Source organism: Rana temporaria, chromosome 1 (genome assembly GCF_905171775.1).
Source record: "Rana temporaria chromosome 1, aRanTem1.1, whole genome shotgun sequence".
In the NCBI taxonomy this organism is placed as follows: Eukaryota; Metazoa; Chordata; class Amphibia; order Anura; family Ranidae; genus Rana; species Rana temporaria.
The window spans coordinates 368,538,293-368,558,426 of record NC_053489.1 but is presented as its reverse complement, the minus strand read 5'-3'; the positions used below and the strand labels follow the sequence as shown (position 1 = coordinate 368,558,426).

At 42.5% G+C, this 20,134-nt stretch overlaps 1 protein-coding gene across 4 annotated transcripts in view; it reads right to left on the bottom strand.

Moving 5' to 3' along the window:
• PIP5K1C (phosphatidylinositol-4-phosphate 5-kinase type 1 gamma) overlaps nucleotides 1-20,134 on the bottom strand; it is a 486,720-nt gene that overhangs the window by 324,016 nt on the left and 142,570 nt on the right. For all 4 annotated transcript variants that reach the window (XM_040322323.1, XM_040322302.1, XM_040322309.1 and 1 more), the window contains one exon: nucleotides 19,163-19,249. In XM_040322323.1, the coding sequence (XP_040178257.1) occupies nucleotides 19,163-19,249 (87 nt within the window). The remainder of the gene's footprint in view (nucleotides 1-19,162; nucleotides 19,250-20,134) is intronic.

Genomic DNA, 20,134 nt, shown 5'->3' with positions numbered 1-20,134 from the left:
ACTTGCTGCGCTGACCAGGGGTAACCAGGGGACTCACCTCAGGAGGAGACTGCCCAGCGCTGCCGTCTGCTCTCAGCACACAGCGTGAGAGGAAAGGAACCGTGAGGTAACTGTGCAGCATCTGCAGGGACCTGTGTTTAAACAGGAAAAGCCTCCTAGGGCTTTTTTATATAAGGATAAGACACAGATACAGCATAAAAAGCAAAACCGTTACAGGTGTCACCAATCAGTTAGCGTCTAACTACTCGCTAAAGTATAATCATAAACATCTGTGCTCATCACAGGGCTTTTTAACCACTTCCCGACGGCCGTACGACTATATACGGCCGCCGGGTGGCTCTACTTCTCTGGGAGGCCGTGTTTTTACGGCCGCCCCTTTTCGCGTTCCCCGCACGCGCTCCCGAGCGCGCAGCGGGGAACTGCTGTGCTGGCCGTGTCCCTTGGACACAGCCAGTCACAGATCGCCGTGAACGGCCAATCGGAGCGGCCGTTTCCTAGGCGATCTGTGCGGCCAATGAGAGATGATCTCATATGTTTACATATGAGATCATCTCTCATTCCCGGCTCTCGCAGACAGCGGTGCTGTCAGGGGAGAGAGGAGACGGATCTGTGTCTCTTGTACATAGGGACACAGATCGGTCACCCCCCCCAGTCACCCCCCCTCCCCCACAGTTAGAACACTAATTAGGATACACATTTAACCCCTTCCTCACCCCCTAGTGTTAACCCCTTCCCTGCCAGTCACATTTATACAGTAATTAGTGCATATTTATAGCACTGATTGCAGTATAAATGTGAATGGCGCCAAAAATGTGTCAAAAGTGTCCGATGTGTCCGCCATAACGTCGCAGTCCCAATAAAAATCGCAGATCGCCGCCATTTCTAGTAAAAAAAAAATTTTATACAGTAATTAGTGCATATTTATAGCACTGATTGCAGTATAAATGTGAATGGCGCCAAAAATGTGTCAAAAGTGTCCGATGTGTCCGCCATAACGTTGCAGTCCCAATAAAAATCGCAGATCGCCGCCATTTCTAGTAAAAAAAAAAATTATACAGTAATTAGTGCATATTTATAGCACTGATTGCAGTATAAATGTGAATGGCGCCAAAAACGTGTCAAAAGTGTCCGATGTGTCCGCCATAACGTCGCAGTCCCAATAAAAATCGCAGATCGCCGCCATTTCTAGTAAAAAAAAAAAATAATAATAATAATTCTGTCCCTTATTTTGTAGGCGCTATAACTTTTGCGCAAACCAGTCGCTTATTGCGATTTTTTTTTTTTTTTTTTTTACTAAAAATATGTAGAATACGTATCGGCCTAGACTGAGGATAAAAAAAAACGTAAAAAAAAAAAATTGAGCTATTTATTATAGCAACAAGTAAAAATATTTTTTTTTTTTTCAAAATTGTCGCTCTATTTTTGTTTATAGCGCAAAAAATAAAAACCGCAGAGGTGATCAAATACCACCAAAAGAAAGCTCTATTTGTGGGGAAAAAAGGACGTTAATTTTGTTTTCGAGCCACGTCGCACGACCGCGCAATTGTCAGTTAAAGCGACGCAGTGCCGAATCGCAAAAAGTCCTCTGGTCAGGAAGGGGTTTAAGTGCCCAGTAAGGAATAGTGTTGCTCACGAATATTCGCATTGCGAATATTCGGCTCGAATATAGCATATTCGAGAAATCGCGCTATATTTCGAATTTCGCGGTGAATATTCGCAATTCCGAATATTCGCATTTTTTCAATTTGATTTTTAAAACAGATCACATCCTATCGACGTCTAAAAGCATTGCTGGTATGATTAGAGACCCTGGGCAGAGTAGCTAAGCTGAGGCGATCCTTTTATGTTGCCAAATTGAAAAAAAAAATATTGCGATTTTTCGCTATTGCGAATGCGAAAATAATTGCGAATTTTCGATAACTGTGGTAGGAGAACTCTGATTGTCTCTGATGCAAAAGGGGGGGGCTTTGTGTATGTGTATGTTATGAATATTTGTATGTTTGATATTATTATTTTTTGTAAGAAGGAAAAAATTGCGCATACCTTAAAAAAGGGGAGAATACAGCAGCAACTCAAAAATGTTATACAACATAAATTAATACAAGACAGAAAATGGAGTCGCTCTACAAGAATAAAAAATATGTCTAGTGACAAGACATGTGGGCAAATTATAAAATAAGCAAGCGCAAATAACTTGTGAAATACACAGTGAAACAAATATATAAAGAAATATAGTCCCAATAATAGAAAAATAATCTTTCATAAAAATGTCTTTGATATGTGAAGTGAAAAAAAGTCCAAAGCATGCAGCATGAACGTGTTCAATCTTTAAGGTGTTTGATTGACAAACGGCTGTGACAGATGGATAGAGTAAAGAATCACCACCAATGCAAAACACTTTTTATTTTCTATTGTAAAATATCAAGAATATTCTGAGCCAATCAGAGTGCTCCTTCTGCATTTGCCGAATATTCGCAATTATTTTGTATTGTAAAATATCAAGAATATTCTGAGCCAATCAGAGTGCTCCTTCTGCATTTGCCGAATATTCGCAATTATTTTGTATTGTAAAATATCAAGAATATTCTGAGCCAATCAGAGTGCTCCTTCTGCATTTGCCGAATATTCGCAATTATTTTGTATTGTAAAATATCAAGAATATTCTGAGCCAATCAGAGTGCTCCTTCCGCATTTGCCGAATATTCGCAATTATTTTGTATTGTAAAATATCACGAATATTCTGAGCCAATCAGAGTGCTCCTACAGCATTTGTCGAAATTGCGCAATAAATATCGCATTCGCATGTTGCGATATTTCGATAAAATATCACGAATATTCTGAGCCAATCAGAGCGCTCCTCCAGCATTTCTCGAAATTGCGCAATAAATATCGCATTCGCATGTTGCGATATTTCGATAAAATATCACGAATATTCTGAGCCAATCAGAGTGCTCCTACCGCAGTTATCAAAAAATCGCAATTATTTTCGCATTCGCAATAGCGAAAAATCGCAATAATTTCATTTCGATAAAATATCACGAATATTCGAATTTAGCGAATATATCTCGAATATTCGAATATATATTCGAGATATATCGCGAAATCGAATATGGCATATTCTGCTCAACACTAGTAAGGAAGTGGTTAACAGTGAAAAATCCCTCACAGGAAAGCCCAATACAAAAAAGAAAAAACACAGGCCAGATAACACAGTCCGACTCAGGAAGGCCCCCTCCCCCCTGACAGCGGCAATGTTAGCAATGCAGCAAGGGGAAGGGAGGACCCCCGAACCCCAGGAATGCCCAGCCGTACCAACCCACCAAAGCAAGAGGGACTGTACTTACCCGTCCAAGCGAGGACTCGCTGACGCATTCCTGACAGAACTACAATCGCAATGGAGGTAGCTGTCGGCCCGGTCCACTGTGAGTGAGACAACACCACAGCCCAGTCATATGTGGACCTCGGAGCAAAGCTCACCGGCCACCCCAGGAGTCATGGGGTATGACGTGGCAGACCCAGCCTCTTTGCAAAGGTTTGTCCATGCTTGCTGGTCGGACTGAGTAGACTGCAAGGATCTATATTATCTAGCCTGTCTCTCAGCCGACAGTTGAGAGAAGATTCTTCAAGAAAAAGTAAAATAAAAATGTAATTTCTCCTCAGGGCGCTGGGCCCAAAGGGAGCCATACGTCCTTCTCCTTGCTAGGCAGAACGAAACTGAGGCTGCATGCTACAGTGAGGAGGGTTATGTCTGGAGGGACCGCCCCCTGGGCGGGGCTGTTCAACTCTGTTAATGTAACATGTATTTAACTATTTAACATGTTTCTGCCTAGTCCTCTCCTGTAAACAGGGAACATAACCCACTTGTCAAGATTTAAGGAGCTGTGTCCGTCCATGGACGATAAGAGAAAGATTTTTTCCAAACATTGGCCCATACTAAATGAAGACCCCCATCCCAGATCCACACTTTCTGACCGCCCGTAGTTAGCTAACGAAGAGCTAAAAATATTAAGGCCCAAATAGCGCAGAGTAAGATCAAAATCTTAGGGCCTAAGGCCACTCCATCCTTAACATTCTTTAACTTGAAGGGAATGTATCAGTGCAAAAAGGCTTTATGCCTCACCTGCAAATATGATACCCATAGAAAGAAGGATTTCATGTGCAAGGGTAAGCAGTACACTATATCTGACTTTTATACATGCTCTTCTGAGTATGTTGTGTACTGAATGACTTGCCCATGCGGCCTCTTTTATGTAGGCCGCACCATTCGTATTTTACGTAAGAGGTTCGGAGAACATCGCAATTTTGTGGAAAAGGGTCGTGACAAATATAGTGTCGCTAGACACTTCAAGGAATTCCATCAGCAGTTCTCAGCGGGACTCCGTGTTTGGGTGATGGAGGCCATTTCTAAACATCTCCCCCAGGCTGAAAGCTATAAAAGGCTATGTGAAGGAGAAAATTACTGGATATATACCTTGGATAGTCTTTCTCCTGGGGGGTTGAACGAGGGTCTTGAAATTAACATTCTACTATAAGTATAACATATAATTTTTTATTTCAGCTCATGTGCCTCCATCCCACAATTCAGGCCTAGTGAGAGATCCGTTACTCTTAGGCCGCATACACACGATCGGTCAAAACCGATGAAAACGGACTGAAGGACCTTTTCATCGGTCCAAACCAATCGTGTGTGGGCCCCATCGGTCAGTTAACCTTCGGTCAAAAAAATGAGAACTTGCTTTAAAATTGAACCGATGGACACCTAACCGATAGGTCAAAACCGATCGTTAGTATGCAAAAGCATCGGTTAAAAACCCACGCATACTCAGAATCAAGTCGACGCATGCTTGGAAGCATTGAACTTCGTTTTTTTCAGCACGTCGTTGTGTTTTACGTCACCGCGTTCTGACACCTTCGGACCGTTCTTGTGTACGCGGCCTTACTGTTAGGGTCAACATTACAGAATTGTAATGATGACCCTAACAAGAACAGTAACAATAACCTAACACACATATACAATAACCTAACACACATATATCGAAAATGTTTTCAACCAATTGATTTAATCTTCTTTATGTATGTGTAGCAGCATACCCACATATGTGAATTCATATGCTTTACACTGTCACTCACCTTATACATTTCGAGAGAGAGACAAAAAAGGCCCACCGAATACAGATTACTATTGCACTCACATGTGTTAAGATGAGCGAACATATACACTCTCTATGGGGGGCGAATTTATAACCCCTTACATTGGCAGTGATCTAAATCATGTATCTTGGTGTTCTCAGTTAGTTATAGTTTCATTACTATTAAATTATAATTTTTAATAATTTTTAGTATATATTTTTATGTAAAAAAAAAAAAAACTTTTTAATTGCAATTAGGATAGATCATTAGTTACTTTCAGCAACTCATCTGCGCTGTTCATATATCTAATTTCTATGCCAAATGTTTTAGCCAATCAGATTACTTTTAGCGTGTTATAACTTTTCCTGGCTTAAGATGGCCCCTATAGAGCCTAAAGAAGAAGCATGCATGCTTCGAACGCGTGCACCCTCCTACGACCCATACCCGGAAGTGACCTGATTCCATCACTGTGCTCCACGAATAGCTGTCCCCCTCCTCCCTGTGTCGGAGATCCATGGTTCCATCACTGCCAGCCGACAGAGGTAGTGACTCACAGCAATCCCTGTGTACCACCTTCTAGGTCTACAGAGCACCAGCATTCCGGACGCAGAGCGGATGAAAGAAATCTATATTCGTACAGATAAGCCATACGTTTTTAGCTCCTTTGTGATTGATGATTTTATATGAATACTTTTTATATAATAAAATAACCTGATTACTACGCTTAGAAGGCGCTGCTTTTCTCTTCCTTCTACATATGTGAGATTAACTAACCACTTAAGCCCCGAACCATATTGCTGGTCAATGACCGGGCCACTTTTTGCGATTCGTCACTGCGTCGCTTTAACTGACAATTGCGCGGTTGTGCAACGTGGCTCCCAAACAAAATTGGCGTCCTTTTTATCCCACAAACAAAAATAGAGCGACAATTTTGAAAAAAATTAATATTTTTAACTTTTTGCTATAATAAATACCCCCAAAAATATATATATAAAAAAAATCCTCAGTTTAGGCCGATACGTATTCTTCTACATATTTTTCACTTAAAAAAAAATCGCAATAAGCGTTTGATTGGCTTGCGCAAAAGTTATAGCGTTTACAAAATAGGGGATAGTTTTATGGCATTTTTATTAATATTTTTTTTTTACTAGTAATGGCGGCGATCAGCGTTTTTTATCGGTACTGCGACATTATGGCGGACACTTTTGACACATTTTTGGGACCATTGGCATTTTTATAGCGATCAGTGCTATAAAAATGCATTGATTACTATAGAAATGCCACTGGCAGGGTAGGGGTTAACACTAGGGGGCGAGCAAGGGGTTAAGTATGTTCCCTGGGTGTGTTCTAACTGAAGGGGGGGTGGACTGACTTGGGGAAATGACTGATCGCCGTTCATAAATTGTATGAACAGACGATCAGGCATTTCTCCCCCTGACAGGACCGGGAGCTGGTGATCGCGCCCGCCGGGCACGCGCGTCGGCGTCAGGGCCGAGCGTGTGCGCCCCTATTGGCTGAACGATGAAATGACGTAGATCTATGTGATCTCGCCCAGCAGAGTCAACCTGTCGCCGTATAACTGCAGCGACAGGTCGGCAAGCAGCTAATAATCCGTACCCAGACCTGATTTCCGAGCTTAATTACAAACTAATACTTGCAGAAAAGGCGGACCCGATCTCAAAAAAAAAAAAAGTTTAAATATCTTAAGGTGGATACAGGTGTATTACAGTTTTGTATACCATTCCCAAGTTCCACAAGAATCCTAAAAAAAAAAAAAATGGTAAGACCCATTGTGTCCGTGGTAGGAGGCCCCCTTGAGAAAATCAGAAAGTATTTGGATCTTTTGATCAAAAAAATTGTGTCTTAACTTAAATGGTTTGTCAAGGACACGGCAGACGTACTGAGGAAGCTACAAGATCTAGCCATTCCAAAGGAGGCCTACTTAGTGGGTATAGATATGGAAAAATACTCTACACATCTACTATTTGGAGAAACGTCATTCCCTGATGGGAACCCAAAATTAATTCATAGGACGAATTCCAATTCAATAGTAAATTCTACCAGCAAATAAGAGGGACTTCGAGGGGGGCACGGTGGGCACCAGCATATGCCTGCCTCCACCTAGATCTCTGGGAAAAGAAACTCTCATTGGCCCGATTTCTTGCCCATGCTATATCTTGGGCAAGATATATTGATGATGTATTGATGATCTGGACAGGGTCAATTGAAGAACTACATGAATTTATCCAGGAACTCAATAGGAATGAAAGACATTTTCATCTTACCTATAATAATCATCAAACTCAAATCCCTTTCCTCGACTTGAACATTAGTATAAAAAATATGATTTCTTATCACATCTATGTTCAGAAAAGAAACTGCAGCAAATACCATTCTGCATGTGACCAGCCATCATCCTGAATCTTTGAAACAAGGAATTCCAGTTGGCCAGTTCCTGAGAATCAGAAGGAACTGCAGTGATCTAGAGTTCAAAAAGGAAGCAAATTCCCTGTATATGTGTTTTAGAGAGAGGCGGTAATCTCATTGAACCTTACGAAGGACTAAGAAAAGGGCATATGACACATGGAAAAAACTACTACTAACCAGTGACTAGACATGTGCACTGCCAAAAAAATCGTTTTTTTCCTTTATGTTATTTTCGTTTTTTTTATTTTTTCGTAAATTCGGGAAATTCGAAAAAATCGTTTTTTCCGTTTTTGTTTCATTCGTTTTTTATATTTTTTCGGAAATTCGTAAATTTCGAAAAAAAAAAAAATCATTTTTTTTGCTTTTTTCGTAAATTCGGGAAATTTTCGGATTTCCGAAAAAGCAAAAAACGGAAAAAACTAATGAAACGAAAAAAAACTAATGAAACGAAAAAAAAAGTTTCGGAAATTTTCGAAATTTCGTATGTTTCGAAATTTAGAATTTTTCAATTTTCGAATTTCGAATTTTTCAAATTTTCGAATTTTCGAAATTTCGAATTTCGAATTTTTCAGTTTTCGCATTTTTCAATTTTTGAATTTCGAATTCTTCAGTTTTCGAATTTTCGATTTTTCAATTTTCGAAATTTCGATTTTCAATTTTCGAAATTTCGAAATACGACAATTCGGAAATACGAAAATATTCGGAAATACGAAAATTCGGAAATACGAAATTTCAAAAATTTAAAAATTCGAAATTTCGAAAATCGAAAAATTCGAAAATTGAAAAATTCAAATTTTTCAAATTTCGAATTTTTCAATTTTCGAATTTTTCACTCTTCCAATTTGAAATTTTTCAATTTTCGAATTTTTCTATTTTCAAATTCGGAAATACGAAAAATCGGAAATACGAAAATTGAAACATTTTTTTCAATTTTCGAATTTTTCAATTTTCGAATTTTTCACTCTTCCAATTTGAAATTTTTCAATTTTCGAATTTTTCTATTTTCAAATTCGGAAATACGAAAAATCGGAAATACGAAAATTGAAACATTTTTTTCAATTTTCGAATTTTTCAATGTTCAAAATTCGGAAAATTGAAAAATTTCGAATTTTTCAATTTTCGAATTTTTCAATTTTCGAAATTTCGATTTTCGAATTTTTCAAATTTTCGAAATTTCGAATTTACGAATTTCGAAAATTCGAAATGGAAAAAATGCGAAATTTGAAGAAAATTGGAAAATACGAAATTTGAAAACATTTTTTAATTTTCGAAATTCGGAAATACGAAAATTCGAAAAATTCGAAAATCGAAATTTCGAATATTGGAAAATTCGAAAATCGAAAAATTTGAATTTTCGAATTTTTCTATTTTCAAATTTTCAAAATTCGGAAATACGAAAATTCTGAAATACGAAAATTGAAACAATTTTCGAATTTTTCAATGTTCGAAATTTTCGGAATTTTTGAAATTTCGATTTTCGAATTTTTCAATTTTAAAAATTTCGAATTTTCGTATTTACGAATTTCGTCTCTCATCTATATTGAGAGAAAAGTAATAACCAAATGAAAACTAGATCCTTCTAGGAAATAAGGCTGGGTGAGGATTTAACATGACCCTATCCTTAAGAATAATTAGGTATGGCTCTATACAAAGAAAGCTGCCAATTCTGAAACTCTTTTGCGGAGGCTACCGCAACCAAGAACACCAATTCCCTTGTTAGAAGGATGAAGGGAAATATGGTGCATCGGCCCAAGGTGTTGACCTTGTAAGCCGACAAAACTAGACTCAATCCCCGACACAAGGGCGACCTAACTGGCAGACTTATAAGCGTTACCCCTTGTATAAAGGTCCGGATCAAAGAGTGCTAGGCAAGCGGCCTTTGAAAATACTGACAAGGCCGAGATCGGATCCTTGATGGAACTTAAGGCTAGCTCCAGCACCTTTTCTAATGTAGGAAGGCAACAATTTTACCTATGACATACTTCCAAGGATGCCCCCCTTGGTTTCACACCAGGAACATGGGCCTTCTAGATCCTATGATACATCCTGGAGGCCAGCTCTCCTGTACGAATCAAGGTAATTTGCAGCGGATTCTGAAAACCCCCAATCCTCAAAGAATGCGGGCTAAAACAGCCAGACCATTAATGTTTGCAAGATAGGATGGAATACCCCCTTGCGAAGTAGGTCTGGACAAGATGTAAGGGACCCTAGGTCCTCTACTACCACCCTTACGATTCCTGCACAGTAAGGTCGTCTGGGTCATGCCGGAGCTAATAGGCCGGCTTTCGCTCCCTTCTGATATTGCATAGAAGCCACGGTAGTCGTGGAACTGGGGGGAGAGAACGCATAAACCAGTGACAACTGGTCCCACGGGGTCACTAATGCATCTGTCACGCATGCGAGTGGATACTTTGTCCTTGACACAAAGCTGTTCAACTTCTTGTTGAACCTGGACGCCAATACATTTTATGTCCGTGATACCCTTTCTCTGGTATTCCGTCAGAAAAAAGTCGAGGTGCAGAGATCATTCTCCCGGGAACAATTGTTAACGGCTCCAGAGAACTGCCTGACAATTCTTCATTTCATGTAATAAAGATTGTCGATAGGCAAGGCACAAGCTCCTCTGCCCTTGCCAGAACATGGCTTACTTCCCTCTGGCTGCGTGACTTCTAGTGCCTCCTTGGTAAATAAAGTAAATCACTGGTGTGGCATTGTGAGATTTTACTCTGACAGAACAATCCTGCAACCTAAACACCCAGGCCCCTAAGCCAGACATGCCATCCGTAGCTCTAGAATGTTGACGGATAAGGCTCACTTGGAGCTTAACCACTTCCACCGGGCAGTGGTCTCTTCCAGGCCTAGCCTTCATCCCTAGAGGCCAGCCTTCGTAGCCACCACCTCCCAGGTAACTGGCATGAAGGATCTTCCTTTCTGCCAATCTTTTGGTTAAGAACCACCAACTGAGACTCCAGCGCATACCTGGGACCAGACTCTTTGGATAATGCTAGGTTGGGATCCAAGCTTCTTACAGAATGTAAGACTGTACCTTTAGACTGGGATCCTACCCTAGAAGTTCCAGATACTTGACCATGCCAGGCACACTTAGGTCCAGCCATGCTACTGACTGATCTATCAGCGGCAGATTGCTTCGGTATGCCATTACTGCTATACCCTGGGCCTTTAGTCCTGCTAGAGGCGGGTCCTAGAACCCTGTAAACCCGGGTACGGTGGCTAACCCAAGGGGCAAGACCACCAACTGGAAGATGTGCTGTTCTGCGAAACGCAGACAACCTATGCATTCCCATGTAAACACATATGCGAATGGCTCCCCATATGTGTATGCGGCAAGTGTTAAAGCCATATGCCTCTATGGAAGCGTGCGTTCATGGAAGGATGAATTCATACAAATATGTTTTAGGCAAAACATAAAAAAAGTGTGCGCTGTATACATGCATACATATATCACGTGTGCTATGGAACGGACATCTTGCATGCAAGCATGGGTTTATGAACGTGTTGTGCAACATGTACCAATGCAGACACGTATTCCTATATGAACATAAGGAATCCTGTATAATTAAGGAAACTTAAATTATCATGCCTCAATATGCAACCGTGCAAAATCTGGGGCGAACATGCAACTTTATGCGATCATGCATCCTTATGCGATTCAGCGTTTTTTATGAAATCAAACAGCTTATGCATTCTAAGCACTACTGTGCGGACCAGTACCCTTGTGTGACCAAGGACTCTTGTGTGATCAAGCACCCCTCTGCGATCCAGCATTTTTATGCAATCGAGCATTTTTATGCGATTTTAGGCATTTCTGTGAAAACAAGCTTCTCTGTGTGACCAAGTATCCTTGGGTAATCAAGGACTCATGTGATCAGGCAACCTTGCGTGATCCAGCATCTTTATGCAATCAAGCATTTTAATGCGATTTTAGGCATTTCTGTGAAAACAAGCCTCTCTGTGTGACCAAGTATCCTTGGGTAATCAAGGACTTGTGTGATCAGACAACCTTGTGTGATCCAGCATCTTTTTCTGCGATTTTAGGCATTTCTGTGCAAATAAGCCTTTCCGTGCGAGTTTAGCACTTTAATGTGACCAAGCCTCTTCATGCGACTATGTAAAAAACATGTAAATCCATACAAACAGAAACATGTATCTTTATGTGATCAACAATAAACATGTTCTGTTACTTGTTTTTACCCCACATGCATTTTGAACATTCCAAACTCATGTATTTTATGCAAACATGTGGACTGGTAAAAAGTTATCCTCTGCAGACGTTCGTTTCCGCAATCATGCGATATAGCTGTTGTGCGTTAGCAATGTGCACCAGCAACTGTGCATCCCAGCAGTTGTGCATTTGGCTAGCCTAAAGCCGGCACCAGGATGAGGATCCTGTGGAGGTTTTTCTAGCAACCTATACTCCTCGGCTAGAGTTTTTAGGAGGAGAAAAAAAACAGCTTATGTGGGTGCCCAACCAGCAGAAATAAACTGTTGCAGTATGGATGGAGTGGGAAGCTACAAGCAACCTATGGGATTTTTTTTTTTTAAACCCCAAGGAGGAGACAGAGCCTTTGGCCGTCTAGGCTGAGGGTAAGTTATATGCAGTATGAATCTCTGAAAAAGACTGCAACTGCAACTCCAGAACTTGTAAGGCTTCCGATACCTCTGCCTCGTTAGACTGCACCTGTTCCCTGTCCTCTGACGGTGAACTTTTATCCTCAGGTCTTTAATCCTCTTGTTTGAGTATTTAGAGCAGGGAAAGGGGCACACCCCTGTTTCTGCTTCTTGTGAGGATGCTGCGAATATAGCAGTTAACCTCTTATAGACCAACAAATGCAATTCGAAAAACTTTCAAACTGACATATGCAGGGTGGTTGAAATGTTGGGGGAGGCTGTAAATGCCTGACAGGGCCAATGGCTCAACCTGTGGGCTGCCCAGTGGCGGAATTATAGGGGTCGCTGAGGTCGCCATGGCGACCGGGCCCCTTGCTGCAGGGGCCCCTCGAGGGCCCCCTGTATACAGTGCTTTGGAGGAGCGGAGATGAGCTCCCCGATCCCAAGCCGAACTGTAATCGGCCCTGTGCGGGGAGCTCATCACATTCATTACAAAGTGAAAGCAAAAGTGTGTGCTCTTTGTCTCCCCCTACAGTGCAGTACCCGGCAGGAAGAGCTGCTAAGGTAAAAGACTGCCGTTTTTTATCTACTGTGTGTGTGTTTGCATGTGTATGTGTTCATGTGTATATGTGTGTGTGTTCATGTGTATGTGTTCATGTGTATGTGTCCATGTGTATGTGTCCATGTGTGTGTGTGTTCGTGTTCATGTGTGTGTGTGTTCGTGTTCATGTGTGTGTGTGTTCGTGTTCATGTGTGTGTGTGTTCGTGTGTGTGTGCTCATGTGCCTGTGCATATGTGTGTAAGTGAGTGTGCATGCCATGTGTGTATGAATGTGTGTGTGCATGTAAATATGTATGTATGTATGTGAGTGTGCATGTATGTGTTAGTAGCGGTGCGCTCCCTCTCTCCAGCCACCCGTCCGTGTGAGACGTCTGCCTGACTGTCAGGGTGTTCTGTTGGCTTATACATAGAGAGAATGCAGAGGCGCTGAGGCAGTACACAGAGATGTAGGGAGGCGAGGCGGGGCGGACCCTGGCAACAAATGAGAGATGGCGGGGGAGGAGCTTTCCCTTCTGCGGCTTTGTGTTTAGTTGGAGTACCTACCCGGCTCCCTTGTGAGGCAAGGCATCCTGGCGGGAGAAGAAGGCACGCTGAAGGTCAGACCCGTGACAGAACAGAAGTCAATAGGAATTCCCGGGGAATCGATTGATTCATTGACTGACGGTAAGTCAATTAAGTGACAGAGGCAGAGCTCAGCAATCGAGGCCAACCTTCACCACCTGTGCCTCTTTACTGATCCCATCCCCCCACCACTGATCTCATCCCTATCCCCCCCATTACTTCTACAACAGAGGTGATGGGGGGTATAGGGATGAGATCAGTGGTGGGGGGATGCCTGGGATCAGTAAGAGGCACAGGTGGTGGTGGGAGAGGATGGCATTGCCACCGCAGCCACCCCCCCTCAAGTAGCACCGCAGCCACCCCCCCTCATGTAGCACCACAGCCACCCCCCTCAAGTAGCACCGCAGCCACCCCCCCTTCAAGTACCACCGCTGTCACCCCCCTCAAGTACCACCGCTGCACCCCCCTCAAGTACCACCGCTACCACCCCCCTCAAGTACCACCACTGGTACTTGAGGGGGGTGGCTGCGGTGGTACTTGAGGATGTGGTAGCGGTGATACGTGGTAGCGGTGATACTTGAGGGAGTTGGCAGTGGTGGTGCCATCCTCTCCCACCACCACATATGCCTCTTACTGATCCCATCCCCCCACCACCAATCTTATCCCTATCCCCCTATTACTTCTACAACAGAGGTGATAGGGGTGATAGGAATGAGATCAGTGGTGGGGGGAGGGGATCCCTAAGAGGCACGGGTGGTAGTGGGAGAGGATGGCACCAACCCTGCCGCCGCAGCCAGTGTTGGTGCCATCTGCTAGTACCGGTGTTAGTGCCATCTGTTAGTACCGCCGCTGGTACTTGAGGGGGGGTGGAAGCGGTGATACTTGAGGGAGGTGGCAGCGGTGGTACTTGAGGAGGGGTGGCAGCGGTGGTACTTGAGGAGGGGTGGCTGTGGTGGTTCCATCCTCTCCCACCACCACCCGTGCCTCTTACTGATCTCATCCCACCACTGGTCTCATCCCTATCCCCCTTTTACTTCTACAACAGAGGTAGGGATGAGATCAGTGGTGGGGGGATGGGATCAGTAAGAGGTGGTGGTGGGAGAGGATGGCACCATCACTGTCGCCGCAGACACCCCCCTTCCCTCAAGTGAAATCAGAAACAGAGTCGTTTACTTTGTTGTACAGTGTGAAAAAATTAAGTATCAAAATCAGGCTTTTCGGGGGGGCCTTCATGATTTCTTGCACCGGGGCCCTGAAGTCTCTAGTTACGCCACTGGGGCTGCCTCAAGTCTCGACGGGGAGGATGGTATCATGATTCAGGTGGCGATACCTTGGTACCCTTTTATATTCCTGCCCCTGAACCTTTTCTACAGGGAGACAAAGTCCTAAGCTAAAAGCAGAGGGGAACTTAACATGCATCAACAGCTGAACTTAGTCTAGCACAAAAACAATGCCTGCTAATCTGCACAGCTTGATGCGTCTTAGGTATGTCTGTATCCAACACACGAGGTGCTTACGTGCCCCAAGCTGCTGTGTCCCTCTGGCGTTTGGGGCTTTTTTGAAGGGCCCGCCCAGCGCCTGCACTGTGAGTCGGCGTGCACGCTGGCACCAGCGGAAACCACATCGTCCCCTGCCTACAAAAGCGCGCCCCCCTCGCGCACGCGTAGGAAAATGGTGGAGGCGGGTGGGAGAGAGATTCCCCAAGGAGCGTCGTGGACCCAAACTACGAGGGACCCCCCCCCACGAAACTGTGGCAGAGCCTGAAGCGGAGGAAGTGAGCCGCTCAACAGACTGTCTGACACTAAGCTTTCGTTCCTGGAGAGCATGGTAAGTGAAACACCAGGTATGTCTCTTTAGTGCCTCTAGTGGCGGAAAACAGATAAGACATGCAGCTACTCATGGAAGATAATCCTTAAGGCATTTACCTAGGATTGTCTTCACTTACCTTATCCCCGCCGTAGGATACAGACCCAATCTTCACCCATCACGGCGGGTTAAGTCAACGGACCTTCAGGGACCGGGATCCTAGACAGGGTTTCCACTCCTCTGGACCTGTACTGCATCCTGCCATAAAATCTTTGGTATGTGGTTATAACCAAAGTACTGGAACCCAGGATTCAGCCCTCCAAAAAGAGGCATTACATGCAAAAATCTTGTGTGTCGAGGCCCCAGGTACTATCCACTTTGGCCTTAATGGCACTTTAGATAGATCTGGTCTTTATGGAGGCTATTTAAATCCAGCATGGATCCCTCCAGTGGAGCTCCTCAGAGCACACCTTCACTCGTGACCAACACCTTAGACACTGGCAAAAAAAACTGAGGTGCTCCCAGTATGGGAGGGGTTATATAGGGAGGAAACTTCCTGTCTAATTGATTACACCAGTGTCCAGCACCTGAAGGTGGAATATAACCCACTTAGTAATTACTAGGCTCTGTGTCCCGTGATGTACGATAAAGAAATGTATGCCTTTTTTCCCCCCCCACAAATAGAGCTTTCTTTTGGTGGTAATTGATCGATTTAAATTGTTTGCGCTATAAACAAAAAAATAGCGTAAATTTTTAAAAAAACACAATATTTTCTACTTTTTGCTATAATAAATATCCCCAAGTCAGTTTAGGCCGATATGTATTCTTCTACATATTTTTGGTAATAAAAATTGCAATAAGCGTATATTGATTGGTTTGCCCAAAAGTTATAGCGTCTAAAATGGTTTTTTTTTTTACTAGTAATGGCATCATGTGATTTTTATCGGGACTGCGACATTATGGCGGACAGATCTGACACTTGACACATTTTTGGGACAGTTGACACTGATTACTGTGTAAATGTCACTGGCAGGGAAGGGGTTAACACTAGAGGGCGATCAAGGGGTTAACTGTGTTCCCTAGTGTTCTAACTGTAGGGGGAGGGGACTGACTAGAGAAAATGACAGATAGTGGTTCCTAGCTATTAGGAACTCACGATCTGTCTCTCCTCACAGAACAGGGGTTTGTGTGTGGCCGGCGGTCATCGGCCATGCAGCGTTCGCCTGCTCTCCCACTTAAAGGAAACAACATACAGCTACGATGGTTCGCTGGGTCTTGCTGACCTGCCGCAGTATAAGGACGGTGGTTGGTCAGCAAGTAGTTAAAGGGGTTGTAAAGGTAAACATTTTTTCCTAAATAGCTGGTGTGGAGTTTTGTGCTCACCCCCTCCCTTGGACTACAGGAGAGTCAGGACGCTCTCTACGTTGCAGATAGAGAAAGTAGCTGTGTGCTAGTGGGCGTCCTGACCCCCTGTAGTCCAAGGGAGGGGGCGGGCACAACACTCCACACCAGGGAGAAAGCCTTGCATTACTGTGTGGAATTACAGACAGAAGAACAGGAAGTGAGGATTTCGCAGAAGAAATAAGGACATTTAAAAGCAAAATTGAAGGATGAGGTAAGTGAAGGAGGACTGCACTAAGGTAAAGGAAGCTATTTAGGAAAAAAAAAATTGTACCTTTACAACCCCTTTAAGCATACTGTCTGGGGTCACTGTATACCAAGCTTTTGGGAATCTGCCCATTTTTTTACGAAATTGTATTTCTGGTACGTTGATCTACACATGGTTTTGTGGAATGACAGGTGCAATATAAGTCCTCTGGAGATTGCCCTTCATTAGGGTGAGTCTCCTAAACTGATCGTGTAACAACATTGTACCCCTACCCATTTACCAAAAAAGTATAAAAAATAAGTAAAAACCCACAGTGTTTGAAAAATCCTTTATTACCCACTTCCATATCGGGCCAATTCTGGCATTACCATCCTACATGTAAAAATGATCATTCATTTGCTAGAAAACAACTCAGAACCCCCAAACATTATATATTAGCAGAGACACTAGGGAAAATTTGTAATTTGTGTCACACGGTATTTGCGTAGCAATTTTTCAAACGCATTTTTTTTATGAATTTTTTTTTAATTCATGAAAAAAAAAACCAACAACATTTACCCCAATTTTTTGTATAATGTAAAAGATGAACTTACACTGAGTAAATAGATACCCAACACGTCACACTTTAAAATTGCGCACACTCGTGGAATGGTGCCAAACTTCAGTATTTAAAAATCTCCATAGGCTATGCTTTAAATATTTTCACATGATACCAGTTTACAGCTACAGAGGTGGTCTAGTTCTAGAATTATTGCTCCCACTCCAACGTTCATGTCGATGCCTCACATGTGGTTTGAATGGCATTTACATATGTGGCCGCATATCTTTTTTTATTGTTTATTTTTTTTTTGTACGCTTTTTTTTAAAATTGATCACTTTTATTCCTATTACAAGGAATGTAAACATCCCTTGTAATAGGGCATGCCAGATCCTCTGTACAGAGAGATATAAGGTCTATAAACCCTCAGATCTCTCCTCTATGCTGGAATGCCTGAGCTTGGGTGAATAATGGGCAATTAGTAATGTCAGTTATTTTAACATCCTTTTATAAATAGATTTATTTGTTAGGCTATTTGAATAGTTTTGAGTCTTCCCATCTACCCAGGTAATTATGGTAATCTACACTGCAAAAAAACGAATGGAACCCTTTGAAAACACATCAGATCTCAATGGGGGAAAAAATCATACTGGATATCTATACGGATATGGACAGGGTAATGTGTTAGGAATGAAAGGATGCCACATAGTTTGATAGAAATGAAAAATTATCAACCTACAGAGGGCTGAATTCAAAGACACCCTAAAAATACTCATCTTTTCGTGGGGGCCATACAAACTACTGAGAACCATTTTTTCAATAAAATGCTGCAGGGTGGTTGTACAGTAGTTTTTCTACCGATTAAATTCTGCATAACAACCCTGTCAGATTTGTCTGCCTGAAGCACTGATTAGTGTATTCTGACAGCAGAGAAGTCTTCACACTATCAGAATACAAAGGCACACAGCAGGAGAATTCCCCCAGCCACATCAAGAGTTTTTAAGGGGGACTTTACACACACAAAAAGAAAAAATGCACAATGTCCCACTAAAAATCTATACAAGGCCCTAAATCTGAGCATGCAGCCTTGCTAGGTAAGGGGGGATGGGGGGAGGGAGTGGTGGAAGACAAGCGTGCACCACCAACCCCAAACCATATCAGGCCACCAGCCCTTAGCCTGGAGGAGGGTGCCTTCACCAGATGCTTTGCAGCTTCTCCTCTGCTGTTTACTTTCATTTTCTAAGGACTATATATCCCACGGTACCTTGCTGCCTACAAGCAGTGATTTCTGTAGCAACTCTGCTTCATTTAAAGTGGTTGTAAACCCTCCCCCTAAAGTTACACCTACAGGTAAGCCTAGATTAAGGCTTACCTGTAGGTGTTTGCAATATCTCCTAAACCTACACGGTTTAGGAGATATTTGCCAAAAGGTATACACCGTTGTCTACGGTCTACGGTGATACTCGGAAGTAACCTTCCGGGTATCTGTGGAGAGATGTCTGCGGCCGGAGGGGGACAAGAGGACGGCTTTGGGGGGTTCAATCTAAGGTAAGTAATGCATAATGAGCTAGTATGCTAGTCATACTAGCTCATTATGGCTTTGTCTTGCAGGTGTTTTTAAAAAAATAAAATAAAATTCCGGGTTTACAACCACTTTAATGCCTTCTTTCAGCACATATATAGTTCAAAAGACCGGCTCCGTGAAATGTGTGATACAGCGATGCATACTCACAGGACATGCGTCACAGAATTATAGGTAGTAAATGTGTGATATCTTCACAAAGTAAGTTTACAGTAAATAGATGATTTAACATTTTCTTCCCACTTTAAGACACTTATTAAATCAAATAGTGTGCTTTGAATCATATCTGAAATTACTATATGTTCCATTCTTTTCTAACCTTCTTATAAGTGGTCTCTCCTGAAGCATCAACACCACGGTGACCAATTTTTTTTCCAGTGGAAGGCTGCCCAGATAAAGAGGTGTCCTATAATTAAAACACAGGAAAAAGAGAAGTCATCCAAATGTGTGCAAGATAAGAGAAATCTTTTAAAATTAAAACTAGCTGGAAGAGTACATGCTTTTTTTTATTTTTTATTTAAAAGAAAATAAAATAAATACATATAACACAGAGCCCATTGGGCATACCCAGGCCCGAAAGGGTCACTAGGACCTGACTTACTATACAGAAACTACTGACTGCCCCCCCCTCCCCCACCCTCTTCCCACCCCCTTGTGCAAACAGTCCCCAAACAGTAGGATAAAGATATGCCCACTTAACACCAATATTTCAATGAAGGCATTCCCCAATTCAGGGGTTGACAAATTTGCTTGGAATCTAGGAGCCAGCTAAAAAAGTTAGGAGCCAGAAAACGCGCCCCGTCCCGACGAGCTTGCGCGCAGAAGCGAACACATACGTGAGCAGCGCCTGCATATGTAAACGGTGTTAAAACCACACATGTGAGGTATCACCGCGATTGGTAGAGCGAGAGCAATAATTCTAGCCCTAGACCTCCTCTGTAACTCAAAATATGCAACCTGTAGATTTTTTTTTAAACGTCGCCTATGAAGATTTGTCGGCATTCCACGAGCGGACGCAATTTTGAAGCGTGACATGTTGGGTATGAATTTACTCGGCGTAACATTATCTTTCATAATATTAAAAAAAAAATGGGGATAACTTTACTGTTGTCTTATTTTTTAATTAAAAAAAAGTGTAATCTTTTCCCAAAAAAGTGCGCTTGTAAGACCGCTGCGCAAATACGGCATGACAGAAAGTATTGCAATGATCGCCATTTTATTCTCCAGGGTGTATAAAAAATATATATAATGTTTGGGGGTTCTAATTAGAGGGAAGAAGATGGCAGTGAAA